The 21,653-nt window shown below is 40.7% G+C and overlaps 1 protein-coding gene across 2 annotated transcripts in view; it reads right to left on the bottom strand.

Moving 5' to 3' along the window:
* Window positions 1-673: 673 nt before the first annotated feature.
* Stx17 (syntaxin 17) overlaps window positions 674-21,653 on the bottom strand; it is a 47,678-nt gene continuing 26,698 nt past the window's right edge. The window contains exons 4-8 of one of the 2 annotated variants that reach the window (XM_050155890.1): window positions 17,296-17,518; window positions 9,208-9,323; window positions 9,079-9,129; window positions 2,151-2,237; window positions 674-1,424 (exon numbers count right to left, since the gene is read on the bottom strand). In XM_050155890.1, coding sequence (XP_050011847.1) covers window positions 1,185-1,424; window positions 2,151-2,237; window positions 9,079-9,129; window positions 9,208-9,323; window positions 17,296-17,518 — 717 coding nt within the window. In that variant the 3' untranslated portion in view covers window positions 674-1,184. Of the gene's footprint in view, window positions 1,425-2,150; window positions 2,238-9,078; window positions 9,130-9,207; window positions 9,324-17,292; window positions 17,519-21,653 lie in introns of both variants that reach the window. The other variant, XM_050155889.1, reaches the window with a different exon arrangement.

Below are 21,653 nucleotides of genomic sequence, written 5' to 3' on the forward strand. Positions count from 1 at the left end.
GTTGGGATACAGGATGAGGCTGCCTATAGTCTTAAATTCCTTTTCTCTAAATTTCAAAACTTTTTGTTTGAGACAGACATGGAGCTGGACTGGACCATGTCTGCTGTCCATGTTAGCACCACAGAGCTTGCAGAGGGTCTGAATCTTGGCCTTGGCCATCTAGAGCAGGAGAGAAGTTAAGTGTGAACACTGAGAGGAAGAGCAGCCGTAAAAACTGCAGGATAGGAATGACCTGGGAAAGGGCAACGGCAACAGAAGTGAGGTAGAAAGCTCCTTCTCAACCCATCCGGAGGACTGAGAGGCCCAGACCCCTTGGGGCAGGTATGTCAGCACCTTGAAGTCCTACAGTGCCCAGGATGAGATCTTGTACTTCCTTCTGCCCAAAAATGCTGGAAATATTTAAATTTTATTTTTTTCAATTTAAGAGATTACAGGAAGGGGTAACTAGAGATGGAAAATGATACGAAAAAAAATGGGAATTATGAGAAAAATCCTCATTACATGGATAGAATTCACCCTAGAAGCAGAGAAACTTCAGAATCACCAGCTGCAAGTGGGCAAGGTGGCTGGGTTAGTAGATCCAGCTATGAGATTCTGTGCTCTTTATCTGGAGAGGCAAGGAAGGCTTCAGAAAAGACACCCATGTCACAATGAACAGTCTGTAAAGAGAACGTGGGCTTCTCTTTCCATTTTATAGTATTAATTTCCTTCACCAGAAAATATAGATGGATCCAAGTACAATCAGTCCCCAAGTACAGAAATAGTTCACCTGCACCCCTTGTTAGGCAGCAACATCCCTACCTGACAGAAAGACTCCCGAACTGACATTCTGTTTCTCCCTACAGGAGGAAATAATCTACAAACACATTGACCCTCCTGTGCCTGATACATTTGTACACATCTTAGATCCTTAGAGTTATAGGTTCAATCTTCACATTTCCAGGCAGAACATTTGCTCTTTGGCAGTCTTTAAACTGGACCTGACAGACACCACACCCCTCGGCCCAGGCTCCTCCACTCCTAACATCTCCATTAACAGCCAGCAAACAAATGCATCCAGTGACGGAGGCTCAACAGCACATGGCCATGGAGAACGGCTGGCTGACACTGTCCAGCAGCTGAGCACTCCGCAGCAGCGAGGTGCTCCTTAGGGTGGACGCGTGGCCCAGGTGGAAGCCTGAGCTTTAGCTGCATTTTTTGTCGCTTTGGCTAGGGAGGTCTGGACAGCTGGAAGTGAGCTTCTCCATCATTTTCTGTTTCCTTCTTTGTATCAATTTTCCACCTGTGAAGCCCAACACACCACCACCAAGTGCAGCTGCAATTCCTGCCACTTTGAAGCCTGCGAGGAGGCCGATGGGACCCCCCACCACTCCTCCGATGAGTGCACCTGCCACAGGCAGAGCTGCCAGCTTGTATTTTGCAGCCTGTAAAAAGAAAAAAAATTCAATTTAGAAATTGAGTTGAGAAAATCTGCCTGTGGTGATGTGCGTTTTCCTCTCATTACTCCTGGCAATGCCTCTTTAACAGTGGGCTCATAATTAACCTCAGAGATTATTCTTGTTGGGGGTGTGTGTGTATGTGAAAGTATTCCACAGGTACTGCCATTGCCATAGAACTGAGGGAGGTTGCTCCAGAGTGGACAGCTACAAATTGATTTTACTTGCAAAACAATCAATCCACTATCTGGCTGGCTTATTTAAACAGTTTCAGCAGCCACTGGCTCCCACCAAAGCTTTGATTCAGCACAGGGTTGTTCCACATTAGGCACCTGGGCTGAGAACCACATCATCCGGATAATAGATGGCCACACTCCTCCAGTGCTGCTGCAGTCGCACTTCGGCTCTGGCTGGATTAATGGACAGCTCTCTCTTCTCCCTAGGCCTCTGCATATATTCCTTCATAACAACTAAATGCCCCAGAGTGAGACCACAGTTCATTCTCTCTGAGAAAAAAAAATCTCTGATGATAGAATGAATCTGGGAGTAGAATATTACAGCCATTGATTTCTTACACTACCTATGTGTCATTTCTTCCTTATTTCCTTAATTGCTGGTTCCCTCAACACTGAAGAGAGCAGATCAATCGGGTTAATACTAGAGATTCCTGGGAGCCGGAGTACCATTGATTTGTCAGCAGGAGCAGGATCTTACCTTCCCCAAGTTTCTGGTTCCCTCTTCAACATTCACAGCAGCACTGTTGACATGGTCTGCAATGCTGTCAATCTTCTCCTGCTGAGACTAGATGCAAAGGAATTATGAGTGAGCGGTCCTGCTGGGGAGCAGTGGGAAGCCAACACACACTATTTTAATTCCTGTAATCAGGCCCCGGGTGCTGCAGCCTTGCAGTCTTAATAGTGGTTCATTAATAGCATCTGATAAACCATGTAGAAAGTACAAATTCACTCTCACAGAAAAAGGGGGGACTTAATGACTGGGTAATAAAAGGGTGGCACCTTCATAGCAAAAAGCACCTTACACTGGAATTCATTCAAACATGCAAACATATTATTCTCCAAATGAACCTACTTTGTAGGAGGAAAAAAAAATCCAAATAAGCATTTACATGTCATGTTGGGTTTGATAGTAAAAAAAAGGAAAACATTCAAACAAAGTCCATAACTTATCTTCTTTGGAGATTCTGTTTCAATCAAATTTACTTTAGGAGTAAAATGCCTTTGACCCAACGAATACAAACTGTTCTTTTGTAAGAATGACACTACAACATGGTATAATCCAGCCTGAGATCTTTGCACTTTTGATATGCAATAAGGAGTAATGAAAGAATTTGTGGTCTTGAGTTTTACACCTTTTTACTAAATAAAATATAGTTCAAGTTAAGATAGTTCAGATCAATAATATAGTACAGCAGTCTACCTACAACAGTAACACCTGCTCTGATCCAGCAACGATCATGACTCCTGGGATCCCTGATGGAGGAATGGTGGAGCTGGGGACTGCCATTTCTTCTCTAATGTGTGAACCACCTCAGTGCCACTCATGAATGGCTACCAAGCTCTGCTCTGACTGACACCTCAGGCACAAGCACTCTGTCCTCACCCTGGAACCAGGATCTCATCAAGATCAACTTTATTTTGTTTTAATAGGTATATATGTGTATATATGGACACTCATATAGGTGTATATATATGTATATATATATAGTTAGTTAACTAGTTATATACCATACTATGCACCCATATTGATGGTGAAGTGCAATAGGTCCTTATCCGATGTAGAAAAGCATGTGATCACTACATGAGGACACGGGTAATTTCTTTCACTTCTTTGCAGAAACACATAGGAGACCCTCTCTTCCGCTCCACATAATGCTCCTTACACAGTGATCCAACTGCCTTTTATTTAAACCTATTTAGATTGAGGCAAACAAAGCTAATGCTTCCTATCCCACTCAGCATTCCACAAGAGAAGGTAAGCACAGCACTGCTCACAAGCCCCCAGCTGTTTCCTATTAGCATTATTGGCATTCCTTCCCGGCCAACATGTACCTTCTCTCTGCCAGGCCTTTTGTGGTGGCCCTTCATCCCAGGATTCTCCACCACCATCTCGACATCCCTAACAATTCCTAAAATAGTACTTGTTCCGATTTCTTTTGAATCTGTCACACAAGGATAGCCAAGGCTCTCAAACTTGAGTACACACCAGATCACCTGCGAAGTTTCTGGAAACACAAGCTTTTAATGTAGCAGTCCTGAAATACAGTCTGAGTATGTCTGTCGGTCTGTGTGTGTGTGTGTGTGTGTGTGTGTGTGTGTGTGTGTGTGTGTGTGAGAGAGAGAGAGAGAGAGAGAGAGAGAGAGAGAGAGAGAGAGAGAGAGAGAGCGAGCGCACACATGCACAATACAGAAGAGGGTATTAGATCTCTTGAAGCTGTAGTTAGAGGAAGTTACAAGCAACCTGTGTGGGTGCTGGGAACCAAATTTAGGTCCTCAGCAAGAGTAGTACATGCTCTTAACTGCTGAGCCGTCTTTTCAGCCTCCCATTTCACATACTTTGAACATCACTACCTTCCATGATTAAGACTGGCACAAAATATAAGATATTCTGTGGCCCTGGTATGTTCTCGGGCCAAGTATTCTCATCTGCTACAAGAGGACTATGGTATTTCTCCTTCAGTGTGGTAAAAGGGGGATACAATGAGCCATCCACAGAGCACAATGGGAAAACAGAAACACCATCCTGGTTTTACCGAGGAAATGCTAACTCTCATCTTTCCAGCAAAACAGTTTATCGAGCTTGCTCCTGATGGTGTTCTCAGATAACAAGTCTCCCTTATGTTCACTGGATTTTCATTTTTACAACAGCAAAGCTCCTTTCAGTCAGCTTTCTAGCCACAGAAGTGCCAGCACCAACAATATCCAACTTGCCTGTATTCCTGACCGCTGCAGGGCTTCTGTCTGCTTCCCACTCTTGCCTGAAGCAATCTACGCTAGCAGATGAGCCACTGCAGTAAAACCCTAGCACCAATTTTTACATCTTTATGGCTAAGGTAGAGGATGAAGAGCTGAGGGAGAAGTCTGCTAGGGCTATTCCTAAGTCCACACTCCAAGTGATCATAGACCTCAGGAAGATTTATTTATGTCTGTGCCCCTTCCTAAAACTTTGGATACTGCAACACTATGGCTGTCTTAGTCACTGCTTTGTTTGTGAAAAGACACATTAACAAAGAAACTCTTCTATAGGAAAGCATTTACAGGGGGCTTGCTTAAGGTTTCGGGGGCTTAGTCCATCGTCATCATGGCAGGGAGCAGAGTGACAGAGAGCATAGTGGTACAAATGGTACTGGAGAAGCACCTAAGAGCTGCATCCTAATCGGTAGGTCAAGAGACAGAGACAGACAATGGTCCTGGCATGGGCCTTTGACACATTAAAGCCCATGCCAGTGACAAACTTCCTCCAAGAAGGCCTTACCTCCTAATCTTTCTAATTCTTTCAAAGAGTTCCACTCTCTGGTAACTAAGCATTCAATGAGCTTATTGGGGTCACTCTCATTCAAATCATTGCAGTGATTTGTTAAGTTTAAAGTAGAATTTTAAGATAACTAATTTTTCCCTACATAAATCCTTTGGGAAAATCGGAGAAAAGACTACCAGGAAAATGCCTGACCTATAAACACTCATTATTTCAACTGTAATGCATTCATTAGTGCAACTACCAGTCCAAGATGAGTCTATCTGTCCTGGGGTTGTAGCCTACATCTGTTAGTACTACAGACCTTGGGAAGCTTGCTGGGACATGGGGATAGGAGAAGCCAGAGGGCAGAAAGCCCTACCCTGGGTCAACAGACATCCCTCAATTAAACACACCTAGTTGCTTCTTCCTGTTAGTTTGGCTTCATTCTTCCAACTGTCTGTATCTTTAGATTCTACTTCATGCATAAGAAGGACTTGGTGATATCCACAATGATTGTAGTTAGCTTTCAATCACAATCAGGAGAATGTGAAACTATACAGCATTTAGAGCTAAATCCTTAGCTCTTTACATGGGGCCAACCTGCACAAAAATAACATTACCCACAGCCTATGAGATCAGGCTTCTCCCAACAGTGGTGACTCAGGGCCTCTGCCTTTATCTACTTACTTTGCCTCTTTGCTTCTGATTTGATTAAGTTTGTCTTCAGCTACCTAGATTTCTCATACTGAACAGTTTTCACCCCCCAATACCAGCCTGGCATTTTACTCTGTGGCACTTAGAAGTGTTTTCAGTATCCCTTTAACAATGGACTAAGTCACTTGTAAGGCACATTTTAAGGAATATTCAATTAGTTGCCCTATTGGCCTGAAAGTAGCCAAATCTGTAGAAGCAGTGATAGGGGCAAATCAGTTTCAGGAGAACTCAGGAAGAACTTGAAATGTGATACACAGGGAGACAATGGTTATCTTGACCTAGTAAAGGATATAAGCAGGGTAGAGAGGGAACACTGCATTGGGAGGGGACTTAAGGATGCTGGTGACAAAGGTAAGACCCAAAACAAGGCTGCAGAATAGCTGAGGGAGATGGGGATGAGAGAGGAAAGATGCTGTCTGAGGTAGTCCTTTCATTGGGTCTGCAAAACCTGCTGCCAAATAACATGCTAAAGTTCATAGAGGCTATGCATGGAAAAATCTAGCTGAATCCACTGCAGTCCTATTCTAATACAGCCAGAACAAAATTGGATTTCAAAAGCCACAGAGAAAAAGATAGAAGTCAAAACAGACCCAGCAATAAGGGGTAGCATGTTGTCCAGCTTCTGGCTCAGAGTTCTTTAAATTCTCCTTGACCAAAAGGAAATGGGCTGGTCACAAGAAAGGGGCACTTGCACAAGCAGAACAGGGGCCTGTAGATATTAATCTACTTAGAGTTACTGGGCCATACTGTAATCTCTCATTATCTTCGTGAATCCTGTTTACAGCAAACTATGGACACCTTGATATTCTAATGACTTGCAAGTGTACAACTCTGTGGCATCTTATTCACAATACAGAGGCATCGGCAGCATTACCCTACAGGCCTTTTGATCCTCCTGAGTTCAGCACAGCTGTGCACCCAGAGAAAGTTCTTTAACCATATGGCTGTCCAGATACAATCACATCCATGTGACAACAGAGGATGTGGTCACTCCTTGCTCCTGCTTATTCTCTACCTACATGGAGCTTCTGTGACTTCTTGGCCATGTGTCACAAGAACTCAATCATCCTGGGAATAACAATCATGGCTCTCCTTTGAGCTTCTGCCAAACAGCACTGCGTCTCGTGTCCTTGCAGAGATGATTATAACTAGGACATTTGTATGGAGCTGTGGCTGTGGCCGGAACCTTCCCGGGTTAGACTGGGTTGTGACCTGCTTACTATATAAAATCAAGAACACACAATTGCTAATTCTTCACAAACTCTATTCTTTTCTTTCACATGCCTATCCACCAGAAGAGAATATGAATTTATTTGGATAAGAGCTAAGTATACCTTTAGTTTGTTTTTTTAAATCAACCTTAGTGATGTATAATTTACATATATTGAAACACATTTAAGTGCGCAGATTGATGGCTTTGGCAAGTGCATATATTTATGTAACCATGCATACACAGACTTTATGAACTGCATAAGAGTGAGAGATTATTAATTACAATAATTGGATAGATCTTGATTGTAAACAACACATGTGTTGGGGGACTCCTGTATCATTCCCCGCCATCTGCAAAATAATAACAGGCCATAGAGACAGCTAGTCTAGAGACTACTAACATTTTTTTCTTTTGACTTAGAGGCATCAGTAATAATTCAAACAATCTATTGCTTTCAATGTCAGTCATTTCTCCAGAAAAATAGCCATAAGATAGACCATAAGAAGAAAAGGCTAACACTAGACAGTCTAGAACTTAAGTCTAGAACTCATTGATACAGGAGAGCTGCAAAAGGAGAGCATTTCTAAGAAATGAAAATGTGTCTGGGTAGGTCAAAGAAACAAGAACAATCATCTCAAAACCTTGACAAGTTATATTGAAAGAAAATAACTCTTCCATATGTGGCTCTAGAGGACAAAAGTGCCCAAGAAAAATTATCTGACAGAATTTACACAAGGAAGAGCTTCCACCCCTCCTACAACTTTCAAAAGAATGGCTGAGCATCAGTGTCACACCCATAACTTTTAGAAAGACAAAAGTTAGAAGTTAGTGGTCTGAGAAACTGGGGCAGAGTACTGGGCTAGATTAGCAAGCTCTGGAGTCCTCCCCCATTCCACTCTGAGGAGCTGTGCTCTAGGAGTTTCCACATCAAAACCAGGCCTTAGGAAAGCCAAGATTTAGAGAAGCTGGGTTGCAATTCACGGCCTGAGCAAGAACAGGGAACTAGCCTAGCCAAAGCACAAGCCGAAATTACTTTGCACCTGTGTAAACAGGTATTCACACACCATACCTTTCTATAGTTCCCAGGAGAAAACAAACAAACAAAAAGCAGTTTAAAAAAATTTATATTTCCTACCAAAAATATAACGTGCTCCCTAATCTATGACAACAGATTCATTCAGGCCTTAAAGGTTCCTGTCTTTGACTTCACCTCCCTCCAGGTTGACCCTCAAAAAGATCCTCAAAGGATTCTGAGCATCCTTTACACTCTATAGGTATTACCACTTTACCTACAGGTTAAATTCTTATAACTGGTTCCCAGCTAGTCACCGTGCCCATGACCTCCCTTTCATTGTAAGAGTCTTCCTAAGGCACAAACTGGATTGCAGGACATCTGTACCAGCTCCTTCAGGCCCACAAAGCAACCCAAATTCAGCAGCAGCACAAGCTGGCCTTCATCAATCCCTGTGTGTCCCTCGTACTTTGAATAATGGGTATACTTAGAACTTTTTGACAGTCCACAGAACTCACCATGTCTTGTCCTAGTTCACCTGTTCGAAAGAACATTCCTTGTGGCCCTCTGGGAGCATTTACTCCTTCTTCAAGTCTCACGTTAATACCAGCCTGTGATGGTAGCTTTAATGCTGCTGTCTCATAAACCACGCCTCCCTCCCTGGAATACATGCTTCTTCTTGGAGCTGATGAGGCTTCTCACTTTATTTTGCATTTAGTTATCATGCTTGAAAACTAAGTGTGAGAGTCACAGCCCACCTCTTCCTCCCATGGAATCCCCAAAGGCAGAAAGTAGACTTGATTTATGTCTGTGTGCAACTTGGTCAGACTTCCAACACTGAGAATCCAGCAAAGTACTTTTTACATAATATTTATTAAACTGATCTAGAATTCTGGGACCGTTTCATAGTTCAATATCATTTTTAAATTATAATCTAGGCTCATAGGCTAAGAGCACTTGCTACTCTTGCATTGGACCCAAGTTTGGTTCCTAGCACACATACCACAACTCAAAAACACCTGTAACTCCAGTTTCAGGGCATCCAACACCCTCCTCTGACATGTGGGCATCAAATACACAGGTGTTACACATTCATACATGCAGGCTAAACATTTGTACACATAAAATAAAAGCAAATGTTTTAAACATATGTGAGTGACCTCTATTAAAATTTTAATCAAAAGGACAGTGACTGATTAGTTCTGAGCCTTACTCAGTTCAATACTTACATTTACTAGGAGGGAGAAATCAGTGACCAGGTGGCTAAGTTCGATTAAGTCCTATAAGAAGAGAGAGAGGGAGGGAATTACTTACTGTTACATCGCACAGTTAACAAAAAGAAAATGCGCTTAACATACCGCTTCTAAGTTATCCCAGGATTCAGCAGCATTTTGGTCTCGAGGAATTTCAGGCAAGGCATATATCTGAGTCAGACTCTGAGAAGCAGCTTCGGCCTCCGCAGTGTGGAGTGCTCCTGGATGGACACAGGCCTAGTTAGAGCTTGCTTCTCAGAAAGGACAGAACACAAACTGGCTCTAAAGGTAATTAGCACAGAGAATACTTATAATTCCGTTCAGGCTAAAAGTAAATGGATCAATCTATGAAAACAGCATTGTGTTCTCTGAGTTAACGCAAAGGCACCAAGCAAGACCTATACATGTTCTTTATGTAACTGAATGATGAGGGTCAGAGGTGGAAGCGGCGGCAATGGCAACTACTACACTTGGCCAGCGTTCTACACAGCATAGGGCAGCAGCAGTAAAACACGTTCTGCTGCTAAATGCGTAGGCTTGGACTTAGCTGTTTTAGTGATAAGGATCAGATATAACAGGTGTCAAAAGCAGGACAGTGGGGCCGGTGACTCACCGGCTCAGCAGGTAAAACATTTGCTGCCAACCAGACAATCCCAGTTCAGTCCCCCACGTAAAGATGGAGATAACAGATCCCACAAAGTTGTTCTCTGACCTACACACACACACACACCACAACTCACATTACACACACACACAGTAAAAATCAACATATAATTTTAGAGTAGGAAAGTGTGCTGGGGTTTAGCTCTATGGGGGACACTTTGGTTTACTAGTACAGAAGGAAAGTGAAGTAGTTATGTGTTTGTAGCAATTAGCATCAGACTATTGGTGACGTCAGCAGTGAGCACATTTGCCACAGGAATGTTTTTGGACACGTAACTCTGCTTAGAGCCGTTCTTCTTCCATATACTTCCATGGTTTCTTCTACTTCTTTTTTTAGTTTTAAAAATCTTTCAACCTACAAAAACTATTTACTAAACAATACTGTAATAACAAAGTAATATATACTATAAACATCGACCTTCAAGTCTTTTTGGGCCTTTCCTTGATGAAACAGACACTGTGGCACTCCTAATAGAGACACAACAGTAGGCTACAAAACCAACCCTGAAGTGGCAGCACCACAGGGCTGTCAGCGCTGTGGGTCTGCTCAGAAAGACTGGTGTTAGAGTCCTGGTGGCCTGCTGTTCCTGTTGGTAAAGGAAGCTGCTGTCTACTTTGCATAGAACCTGGCCCTGCTGCTGCCACTGCTACTGCTACTATCATGGACAGAGCTTCCATGGAACCTGTGGTACAGAAATGCCACAGTCAAGTTCAGTCAGTATTGTGTGACAAGACTATGCCACAGGTGAGTATGAGGTACGTAGTATAAGCCTGGCCTTTAATCCTGGCTTGTGGAGACAGAGTAGTCATCAGGAGCTCTGAGGCCTGAGGATGAGAGAAAATAAGACAGACGGAGAGGGGTGAGAGTGCAGGAAGATGCCCCACGTGTCTAACTCAAGGAGAACAATGTGTGCACAGTCCTGACACGGGAAGACATTCAGACTAGCTGAGGCACAGACTGGAATGAAGGACAAAGCAAAACTGGAGGCTGACAGCCTAAAGTGAGACTACTTGGGGGCATCAGGAAGCTTTACAAGAGCTCTTTCTTCTCATGTAATCACTACCAAACTATTAGAACTGGAGATGGCTGTGAAGTTGGAAGCTGCCAAATCAGACCTGAGCCAGAGTGTAAAGAATACATTAAGGACAAAGTTGACAGGTGAGAGTGAAAACCCAGCCGGGGGGGTTTACAATACATCCAGTGCAAGCGATGATCTCTAGTTCTAGGGCAGTGGCAGTGGAGGTAGAGAGGACACCAGAGCTGTCCTTACTCCACTCTAAACCCAGAACAACTATAGTAACATCTTTTTAAAATTACATTTTATTTATCTATTGTGTGCACACACATGTGTTTGTGCCATGATGCACATGTGGAGATCAGAGGACAACTTGACAGAATGGGGGAAAGTTCTCTCCTATGTGGGTCCTAGGGGTCAAACTCAGGTCTTGGTGACAAGCACCTTTAACTGCTAAGCCATCTCACTGGCCCAGGTTTAACATTATGTGTTGTCGATAGTATCAAGGATGAAAAAAAAATGAGTAATACAGAGTACTACCCTCAAAGAACATACATTCTAGAAGAATTAGACACACAAAGGGGTGGCCATAAAAAAGGGGGAGACTGCATTGGAGATGACAGAGACAGAATTTGGAGGGAGTTCTAATCTAGCCTGATGTGGCAGGTAGTTTAGACTTTCTGGAAAAGGTGGCATTACTAGGCAAAGAAGAGGAATATGAATGCTAGATGGAGAAGCCAGCATGAGCAAGACCTCAAGAAAGAATACAGCTAAGATACCATCGACAGCTGGCATTGTCAAAGCATGAAGGGCAAGACGGGGTACAGTGTGAAAGACGTTGTAAGAGCAGGTAAAGACTGCGGCAGACAACAGGACTGCTGAAGGCTGTCTATAAAGCCTATTAGGAAATGGCACGATGACTTCTGATCTGACCTAAGCCAGTCATCAAGAAACTATATTAATTCCCATTTCCTTTCCATTCCTTTTTTTCAGCCAAGCCTAAAAAACGAATGATACTTTATAAAACCATGTGATTAGTTTTATCTTCAAAGTTAATGAACACTTTATTCTTAAGATAAAAGCTTGTTTGAACTGATCAAGGGCATAATCAGCTGAACAAAAGATGGCAAGGCAGACATAAGAATTCATAGTGGTTATTTTTCAATTCTAAACATGATTTCTCTCTCTCTTTCTCTCTCTCTCTCTCTCTCTCTCTCTCTCTCTCTCTCTCTCTCTCCCTCCCTCCCTCCCTCCCTCCCTTCCTCCCTCCCTCTCTGTTGATTTATGAGTGTTAGATTGCCCATATAGACTCAGTTTTTTCTTAATATGCTTTTTAAAATAATGTTTTTATTTATTTTTTTGTCAACAATACATCTTGATCACGCCCAGTAAGGCCCCCTTCTACTCTGCCTGGAACCTCCAATACCCACTCTTCCCATTTTCCTGTCCTCTTTTTTTTTTTAATATTAAACCTAATTAGTGCCCTCTGTATTGTCTATGTTTTTATCTTAAAGAACAAAATCATTAGGCACAGAGTACATTTCATAACATTATAGTAAAGAGCCAATCTTAAAAGCTTTCAATGATTTTTTTTCAAATGCTAAAATTTTTTAATTTTCCCTTCAATCAAGATAAACGAATCAACCTATGGCCTCTTTTTCATTTCACACTCCGGGTAACCTCTTGATCAGTATCAGACAGAACAGTGGCAGAACTCTGTAACTGAACACACTTTAAAGATCTTAAGCCATAACTTATATACTATTAAAGAAGATTTGAGTGAAACAGACAGGGTCTATAAAACAAGAAAAGATTATCATACATAAGTGCTTTATCTAAAAAAAATAGGGATGGGAATTATCTGACATTTTAGACAAATATAAAAGATTTCTGTCACTACAAAAAGGAAATGATTAGGTCATTCCCATCTCACTTGAAACCAAACTACGTATGTGTCTTAGTTACAACAAAGACGTCCTTTCTTTTCCACAGAAAACCTTGCTGGTAATTTACAACCCTGAACATCACAAATCAGCTCAAGGCATGACTGTCAAGAAAGAACTCATTTAATTCCTCCAACCTCTGCAATTCACTGCTTCAACTTGTCCCTTAGTGCTCATCCTTTGACTATGAACACTTACAAACTCATAAAAGGGTATGTGTAGTGTGTGAGTGTGTGTGGTGTGTGTATGTGGTGTGTCTGAGTATGTGTGTGTTTCTAACACTACAATTCGATGTCAAGCCTTATTACTGGCTATTCATTCAAATAAACCTTAAGACCATTAACTCCCTCTGGCTGAAGTGATAATAAATAAGCTATCTAACAGTGTCCTGCCCTCTCTTTTCTTCTGTACTTTATGAACTGCAAAGACTCTCTCCCAGGAGGTACAGTCCAACACATGAGAAAACTCCACTAACCTTCATGACATTAGTAGTGTTTCTCGACAAAACTAAATAAATTCAAAGGCATTCCTTAAACTTTGCAAGTTCTGACACCTTAAAAATGAAATTCATTTACTGATCATCACTGAACATAAACCTATCTATCAAAATAAAATGACTTCTAAGTCACAGCTTGATGCAGAAGAGGATTTTTAGATTAAAATCAACGGGAGACGGATCTTCTGCATACTATCCAACAAAACAGCTCTGTGTTCTGTAGAACCATTCTGCGCACACATACGCCAGAGATAAAAATCTAGTATTGCTTCAAATTCTAGATGCTGGTCTGAAGTTACCAGCAGCTTTACGACTGAGATATTTTCTTTTGTGAGTATTTGCTGAAAATGGATGAAAATTCCCTTCCTGCTGTGCTGCTGAAGGGGATGTCCTGGATGCAGGAATGGGGAAGACAGACAGGAACTGCAGAGAGGCACTGCTTCCCCACAGATGGCATGGACCTCCATTCTGAATGCAAATCAGATGGATGGGCTCATCATTCCTCTTGATAGGGAGCCACGAGAAGGAAATGAAAGTCTCCACACAATGAGACTCGGGGAGATTCTCATGTCAAGCAGGACTGGCAGAGGCTGGCTTCTGGAACTCCCCCAATCTGCAGAAACAGCACTCACAGCTTCCCCTACACCCCCTTCGTTTTCTAGAGAACATAAGATGCCCTCTTCTCATTGTTTCTACCTGGAAATGGAAGCTAGTTTTTGATCTCACCCATAGAAATGTGGCAAGATTGCTCCTGAATCTGTTTCCAACCAAAATATTTAGACTCAGATTTATAAAGAAGAAAGAATTTTAAGTCATTTAACTCCCATGCAAACAGCGCACGTTTCTCTGTATAGGCTGTCACTACTATAACGGGTATGCAAAGTAAAGGTAAGAAGAAACTAGAATGCACAAGACAAAAACACGAGGAGAGACAGACAGTCCACAGCTAGCAGGCGGCAGCATCCCCCATCCTACTCAACCTCAGAGGCCTGTGGAAGTTCGCTCCTTGTGTTCTTCTCATTACTCCCCTTTGTCAGTAGTATTTCTGTAGATAAGGCAGCCGAGTGCAGGCTTACTCTGTGACTGCGGGCGCTGGTCAGACCCCACTTTCCATGGACAGTGGACTTGAGGTGAAAGAACGAGCAGTCAGAATCTGAACTCTACTCTGTGTTAGCTATGACTTAGGCATGTGGTTTGACAAACAGAATGAGTGCCCTAATCATATCAGCACTGTGTTCTCCAGTGGCAATCATTAGAAGTTTAGATTATCTGATATTCCATGAATTGAGAGGCTTGAGAATTAATATAGTTGAAAATTAATTTCACATGCTGCATCTTCCCACTAATCCTCTGTCTCCATCCTAATTTTTTATTTCTTTAATACACATGCTTTCTCAGATTCTGCCAAGTCTCAGGTTTCTCACTAATCTTCTGTTTATACTGAAGAGTAATTGGCATGGAGTGGGTAACCAGGTAATTTACCCAGTGATATATGCTCACGTGTGCTGCCCACAAACAGTTCAACTTGGATAAATGCATACAATGCAACAATAAAATGAAAATTAAAGCAATTATTATATTACTATTATGCAAAAAATCTTGAATAAATTCAAGTATTTTGCTTCAGATAAAAACACTAGTGATGGGCTTGAAGCTAAAGAGTAGGAGACCGACACCAACTACTCTTTCTAGAAAACCCTATTATCTCCGCTGTTATTACTGCCATCATTGTCAAAATGTCGATTATAGAAGGTAGTCCATCAACACATGGATGGGAAAGCCCAGTCTCTACCTGTGCACAAAAAGCATCAGTGCATACTGAGGCAGGGGCAGTCTTCCTCTGCACCACATGGTGGTGGGAATCATAGAACTGTGAAAACAGTAATGGCAAACTACCAAGAAGCACGACCCCCAAATGTCTTTTAAGAGATGAGCACTAACATTTTAGCACTGGATATGCAGAAAAGTGACTGAAGCACTTTTTTGTTTGTTTGTTTGGCTGGTTGGTTTAGGTTTTTTTTTGTTTGTTTGTTTGTTTGTTTTGTCCTGGAACTAGCTCTGTAGACCAAGCTGGTCTCGAACTCACAGAGATCTGCCTGCCTCTACCTCCCGAGTGCTGGGATTAAAGGCATGCGCCACCATCGCCTGGCAATATTTATTTATTTATTTATTTATTTATTTAGTATGTATATAATATTCTGTCTACATGTATGCCTGCAGGCCAGAAGAGGGCACCAGACCTCATTACAGATGGTTGTGAGCCACCATGTGGTTGCTGGGAATTGAACTCAGGACCTTTGGAAGAGCAGGCAATGCTCTTAACCACTGAGCCATCTCTCCAGCCCCAAGCATTTAGTTTTATAGGAAAAGGCTTGCTTGTGTACCCTGGATGGCCTTGAACTCTCAGTAGCTCACCCTAGTCCAATTTCCCAAGTACTGAGATTACACGTATGTAGCACTGTGCCAGCTCTATTGCAGCATATCTCAAGTGACAAACTGTCCCTAATATATGTTTGCGTATTTGTTTTTATTTGTAATACATCTATGAACAGTTCAATATGTGTAAAGTACTGTGTAAGGTACAAAGGCGATAGAAACGCCAGGCTACCTAAATGTGTCGGCATTCCTTTGCAAAGTACTGACTCATTAGCAATGAATAAATACACATTTTAAATAATATAAATTTAGAGATAAGGAGTGGAAACAATACAAGATTTAAAAAAGGAATTCTGCCTAGGTACAGTATCCCCAAGTTTCCACTTAATTTCTAGCTGATTTGTAGTTCATATTTTTCATAAGGATTAAGTCTCTTAAGAGATATAAAATGGAAGGAAATGGAATCAATTAAAAATAAATGATAAACAATTATAATAGAAAATGAAATAAGGTCAAGAGTTGCAAAATAAAACCAACATACTTTACAAGTTTAATTTTTGGTGAGTAAAAAAAATTTTAAGGAGATAACTCAAGTACAGAAACCTTACTAGTTATTCTACTCACTACTTATAAGATTTAAATCCAAACCACCCAACTAAACAAAAAACAATTGCTTTGAAGTATTGTGATATATTAAGCCAATTTTTTCTGCATAAAATATACTAGCACAGTGTCACCAAAGATTATCAAGTACATCCTTAGAGATGATAATAACACTGTTTTCATAAGGCTGTTTCTTAAAATATCAGTTCACAAAAGTTGACATCATGGTCCCACCACAGATTTTTCACTTGTTAGTTATATTCAGAGAATAGACAGTGGAGAGAGACTACCAGTGTGTGACGACAGAGCAGCTAATAAGAACAGCTCCCAAACATGTTGGAGAATATAGTTGAAGATGTGTTACATTTGTTTATGCTGTGGAACATTTGTTTAATGATGTAAAGATGGTTGCATTCTTTTATGTGCATTTGTCTAACTCTGTAAAAATGTGTTACTTTGCCTGCCTAAAACACCTGATGGTCTAATAAAGAACTGAACAGCCAATAGCGAGGTAGGAGAAAGGATGGGGGGGGGGGGCTGCCAGGCAGAGAGAATAAGTAGAAGAGCGAGGTGTGAGAGAAGGAGGAGAGGAGGATGGGAGAGGCCAGCTACCAGCCAGTCACAGAATAGGAAGGAAAGAAAGAAATACAGAAATAGAGAGAGGTAAAAGACCAAAAGGTAGATGGATAATTTAAGTTATGAAAAGCTGGCTAGAAACAAGCCAAACCAAGGTTGGGCATTTGTAAGTAAGACTAAGTCTCTGTGTATTTATCTGGGAGCAGGGTGGTGGGCCCCTCAAAGAGCAAAGAGTAAAGACAACCAAATCCACACCAGCTTGTCCCACACTGGAAAGGAGAGAGGTGAACACCACACACAAGGACAATATTATTTTTAGTAGTAAATAGCTTTCTACTTCAACACATGGGCAAGCAGGTACTTAAAGTTCCAATCCACACAATTTTATCTTGCAAAATCTCCAGGGTACACATATCTGGTCTGTTTAGGAACGTACAAGGCCTCTCTGTGTCCCTACTACCTGAGGAGAGGGGCATTAGCTAACGGCACCAGTAGGATCAAGAGTAAGACATGTTACCACCAACAGTCGTGGATCTGGTCAGAGAAGGCTGTAATAAAGCTTCTTCCTCATTAAATTGTTTCTTGAGTTCTTCAACAGACTCCAGGTGGAGCTGGAGAAACTCTGCTGTGGCTGCTGCTGCTGCTTCCTTAACAGGATCGATCATCCTCTTCAGAAGAACCAGGTCATCCTTGTGGACTTTCAAACAAAGCTTTTCCATTTCTCGGATATTAGAGCGGAGTTGCTATGAATGAAAAAAAGAAATATTGCCATCACCATCTCTCAAGGTAAGACCTATTTCTTAGAATAATTTGTTACAGTGGTTTTGAATGCAAATTAGTACATATTGTCTACCACAGAGGCATACAGTTTTTCAGTTTCCCTCATCTCACTTGGCTGGCCAAATCAAACATATTTAGAATCCATGCCCTCAAACTTTGAATTCATATAGTCATTTTCCCTTATTAAATGTGACGGCTGCACTATAAATGCTGTAACTAGCACTGTGGGACACATGCGGAACTAAAATATTCTAAGAACCCACATGGTCTGTATGGTTAGGTCACAGATATAATGTCTGATAAAAGTAAACAATTTCAAAATGAGTAAAGATAAAATGAAAAAAGAACCAACAAATCAAAAGATAAAAGCATGTAATAGAGGCTAAAAAGATGGCTCAGAAGTTATGAGCAGTAGCTGCTTCTTCTAGAGGACCCAGGTTCAATTCCCAGCATTCACATGGCAGATAATAACTCTCTCAAACTCCAGTTTCAGAGGACCTGGTGACTTCTACTGGGTTCCATGTGTGCAGCATGCATGTGGTGTACAGACATACACTCTACACATAAAATAAAAATAAAATATTAAAAAAGCACATAAAGAACAAATATATAATCAATTATATCAAATATAAATTAAATATTTTTATAAAATAAAGATTATTTTAAAGATTGGATAAACAAACAAAAGAGATACATTTAAACATAAAAACAAAATGGTTCAAATGAAAAGAGTAAAAAAAAAAATCACATAAACCCTAGCATCCCTCTCCCAAGAATTACTACAGCAACATTACTGTCAGATACAGACTTTAAAGCTAACACATTACCAGAAATAGAGAACCACTTTATAATAAGATTCTCTTCAGAAATACATAACAACACAGATGGAATACATATCATATGAAAGCTGACAGAACTACAAATTGTTTCCTTTCTATATGTGTGTGTGTGAGTTTGGATGTGTGTGGGTGCGTGTGGTAACGAAACACATGCCTGTGGAGGACACAAATTTGATAGCAAGTGTCTTTCTTTGTAGTTCTTCTTCATTTTCTGAGGCAGGGTCTCTGACTGAACCTGGAGTACACTATTCCAGCGAGTCTAGCCAGACGGCTTGTTCTAGGCATTCCCTGTCTCTGCTGCCCAAGTGCTGTGGTGACAGGTGCCACCCTGCCTGCCTGTCTGTGGTCCTTATGCTTTACCCACTGAGCCATCTCCCCAGCCCAAAGTTTTAATTAAATTCACAGTCATAGAAAAAGGTCTTAAAAATACATAGTAATTAATAAAACAAATGGCAAGGGTATATTAGGTATAAAGTGTTTGAATAAGAAAGTTAATACAGCTTGATGTAAGTTGCTTAGAACATTAACCCATATACTAAAAATATAAACATAAAAACAATGTTAAAGCAACTTTCACAAATTTCAAAAACAATGACTGCATGTACTCTGAGCATAATTAAGTTAAATTTGAAACCATTAATTAAAATATATATTTATATATAGAAGTAAGAAAGATATTTCTAAATAGTCTGCAGGTAAAGAAAGAAGTCACAATGGAAATTAAAATCCTATGGCCTGAATGCAAAGAAAAGTAATACATATTAAAAGTTGTAGTGCTCCGTAAAAGAGTTAGGAGTATACTTCTCCAAAGATATACATATCTTTGAATAAGAATTGTCCCCGTGGGCTCATATATATGAATGTTTAGTTGTCCAGGGGTGGCCCTACTTGAGAAGAATTAGGTGTGGCCCAGTTGGAGAAGATGTGGCCTAGTTGGAGAAGGTGTTGTCACTTGAGGGTAGGCTTTAAGGCCCAGTGGCTCTCTTTTTCTTCCCCTCTCTCTCTTGCTCCTGCAAATCAGCCTTTCCAGAACCATGTCTGCCTACATTCGCCATGCTCCCCACATCATGACGGTAGACTAACACCCAATTAAATTCTTCCTCTTACAAAAGTTGCCTTGGTCATGGAGTTTCTTCACAGCAACACAACACTGACTAAGACAGTTCCCTTTCCTTTTTCTTGTCTTCTGTCTTTTCCTTTCAGATGCTTGACAGAGCCTACACATGCTTTTAAGTTTCCTAACAGTTTGTGTTCCCTTACCCATGAGCAACCATCCTCTTCTCTATTCTAAGCCTCCCCTCCACGCAGCTGACATATATAGCTTTCTCTGGGCTTTTCTTTTATTTGAAGAACAAAAAAAGAATGGATACAAATTAGCAAGCTAAATATCCATCTCAAGAACCCGCAAGAAATACAAAAGCAAAGGCAAATGTAAAAAGGAGAGAAGGACACAGATGTGAGTAATACTTAGACAAAGAAACGGGTACACAGATTAACAAAACAGAACTGCTTTTGGGAAGAGTTAAAACCCATAAGCTTCACAAAAGTTGTTTTAAAAACAGACACGAATTACCAAAAGGGGGCATCACTACAAATCTAAAAGAATTAAAACTATAATAAGAAATTATGAATAAGCCAGACGTGGTGGTGCACACCTTTAATCCCAGCACTCAGGAGGCTGAGGCAGAAAGCAGATGGATCTCTAAATTCAAGGCCAGTCTGATCTACAGAGAGAATTCTGGGAGTCAGGGCTACACACAGAGAGACCTTGTTTTGAAAACAAAACCAAAAAGAATTATGAATAAATTTATGTCACTAAGTTAGAAAAATTAGATAAAATGGAGAAATTTCTACAAAACTATAATTTATCAAACTGATAAAAATCAAAGCCTAAATGGTCACATAAAAATTAATTTTGTTAGGAGGGGGAGGGAAAGGGGAGGCGGCGATGGGGAAGAGACAGAAATCTTTAATTAATTAATAAAGAAATAAATAAATTAAAAAATAAATATTAATTTAACATAAAAAATTAATTTTGAGCAATACAAGTTAGAAAGTACTAAAAAATAGAAGAAAAAAATTAATTTTGTTTTTCTTGTTTTTTTGGGATAGGGTCTCATCTAGTCCAGGATTGCCTCAATTTTGCTATGGAGCCAAGGCTGGCCTTGAGCTCCTTGATTCTCCTGTTTCTACCTCCTTCTACCTTCTAGAGATTGTAGGCACCTCGATACTATTAAATAAATTAAATGTATATTTTTAAAAAATTCTCCTGCCTGTCCCTTCCCCATGTTAAACAACAATCAACCAAATTGTTTTTAAACGACAAAACCCAAACCAGCAGAAACTGTGTCACTGGTTTGTCAGTTTTACCAAATATTTATAAGAAATTACACAAATTCCTCATGGGAAAGAGTCAAAGACTTGACACCAACAGTCAACAAGAAAAAGAAGCTACCCCCAGCAAACTCATGCAGTCCCACATAGTGAGTGAATAGGCCCACTTCAAAAGATGGATTAGAAGACACATTAACAGGCAACAACAGCAAACTGCAAGCCTGTCCCAAAGACTCGCTCTGCTTAATTCAGTCTATAATGTTCTGAAACAGGCTGACTCAAACTGCTGTCTGAAGGAGTCGTTTGGTGGCAAATTTAAACAGAGAAGATGGGAAGTGTTTGCCGTAAGAGTCAGTCAGGATGGTGATGCCTCTGGTCAAAGGTGGTGGTAACCGAGATGAGGCCACAAGGCCTTCTAGAATGCTCGCAGCTCTCCATTTTGGTACATAAAGTGTACCAAATAGACTAAGTGTAATTATTTAGGAGTATATTTATGGTTTAAGTGTTATATAGTACATTTAATATGGTTCAGAGTTTAATGTTTTTAAAAAAGAAATTTATATTTATCTAAGTGATAACCAACCTAAGGTTGGTTATAGATATGATTATATCTACCTACCTATCTAGATAGATAGATAGATAGATAGATAGATAGATAGATAGATAGATAGATAGATAGATAGATAGTTGAAAACATGGTGCAGTGGAAATCTAACCTGTGGAGGTATGTGAGTTATTAGCCCAAGAATCTTTTTTCTTTCATTGGGTGGAAGAAGTAATGAAAGGACTACTTCTTGGAGTTGAATTCTGACCTACCAACATAAACCCATGCTGTAGGGAGAAACTCTGTGAGAAGGCACACATCAGCATGGAGTGACTGATAGTCAGCAAAAGGAATACTGCAGTCTGTGAGTCCCAGGAAAGT

The sequence above is a fragment of the Alexandromys fortis genome, unplaced genomic scaffold (assembly GCF_014885135.2).
Source record: "Alexandromys fortis isolate MF-2015 unplaced genomic scaffold, M_Fortis_MF-2015_v1.1 scaffold_92, whole genome shotgun sequence".
Classification (NCBI taxonomy): Eukaryota; Metazoa; Chordata; class Mammalia; order Rodentia; family Cricetidae; genus Alexandromys; species Alexandromys fortis.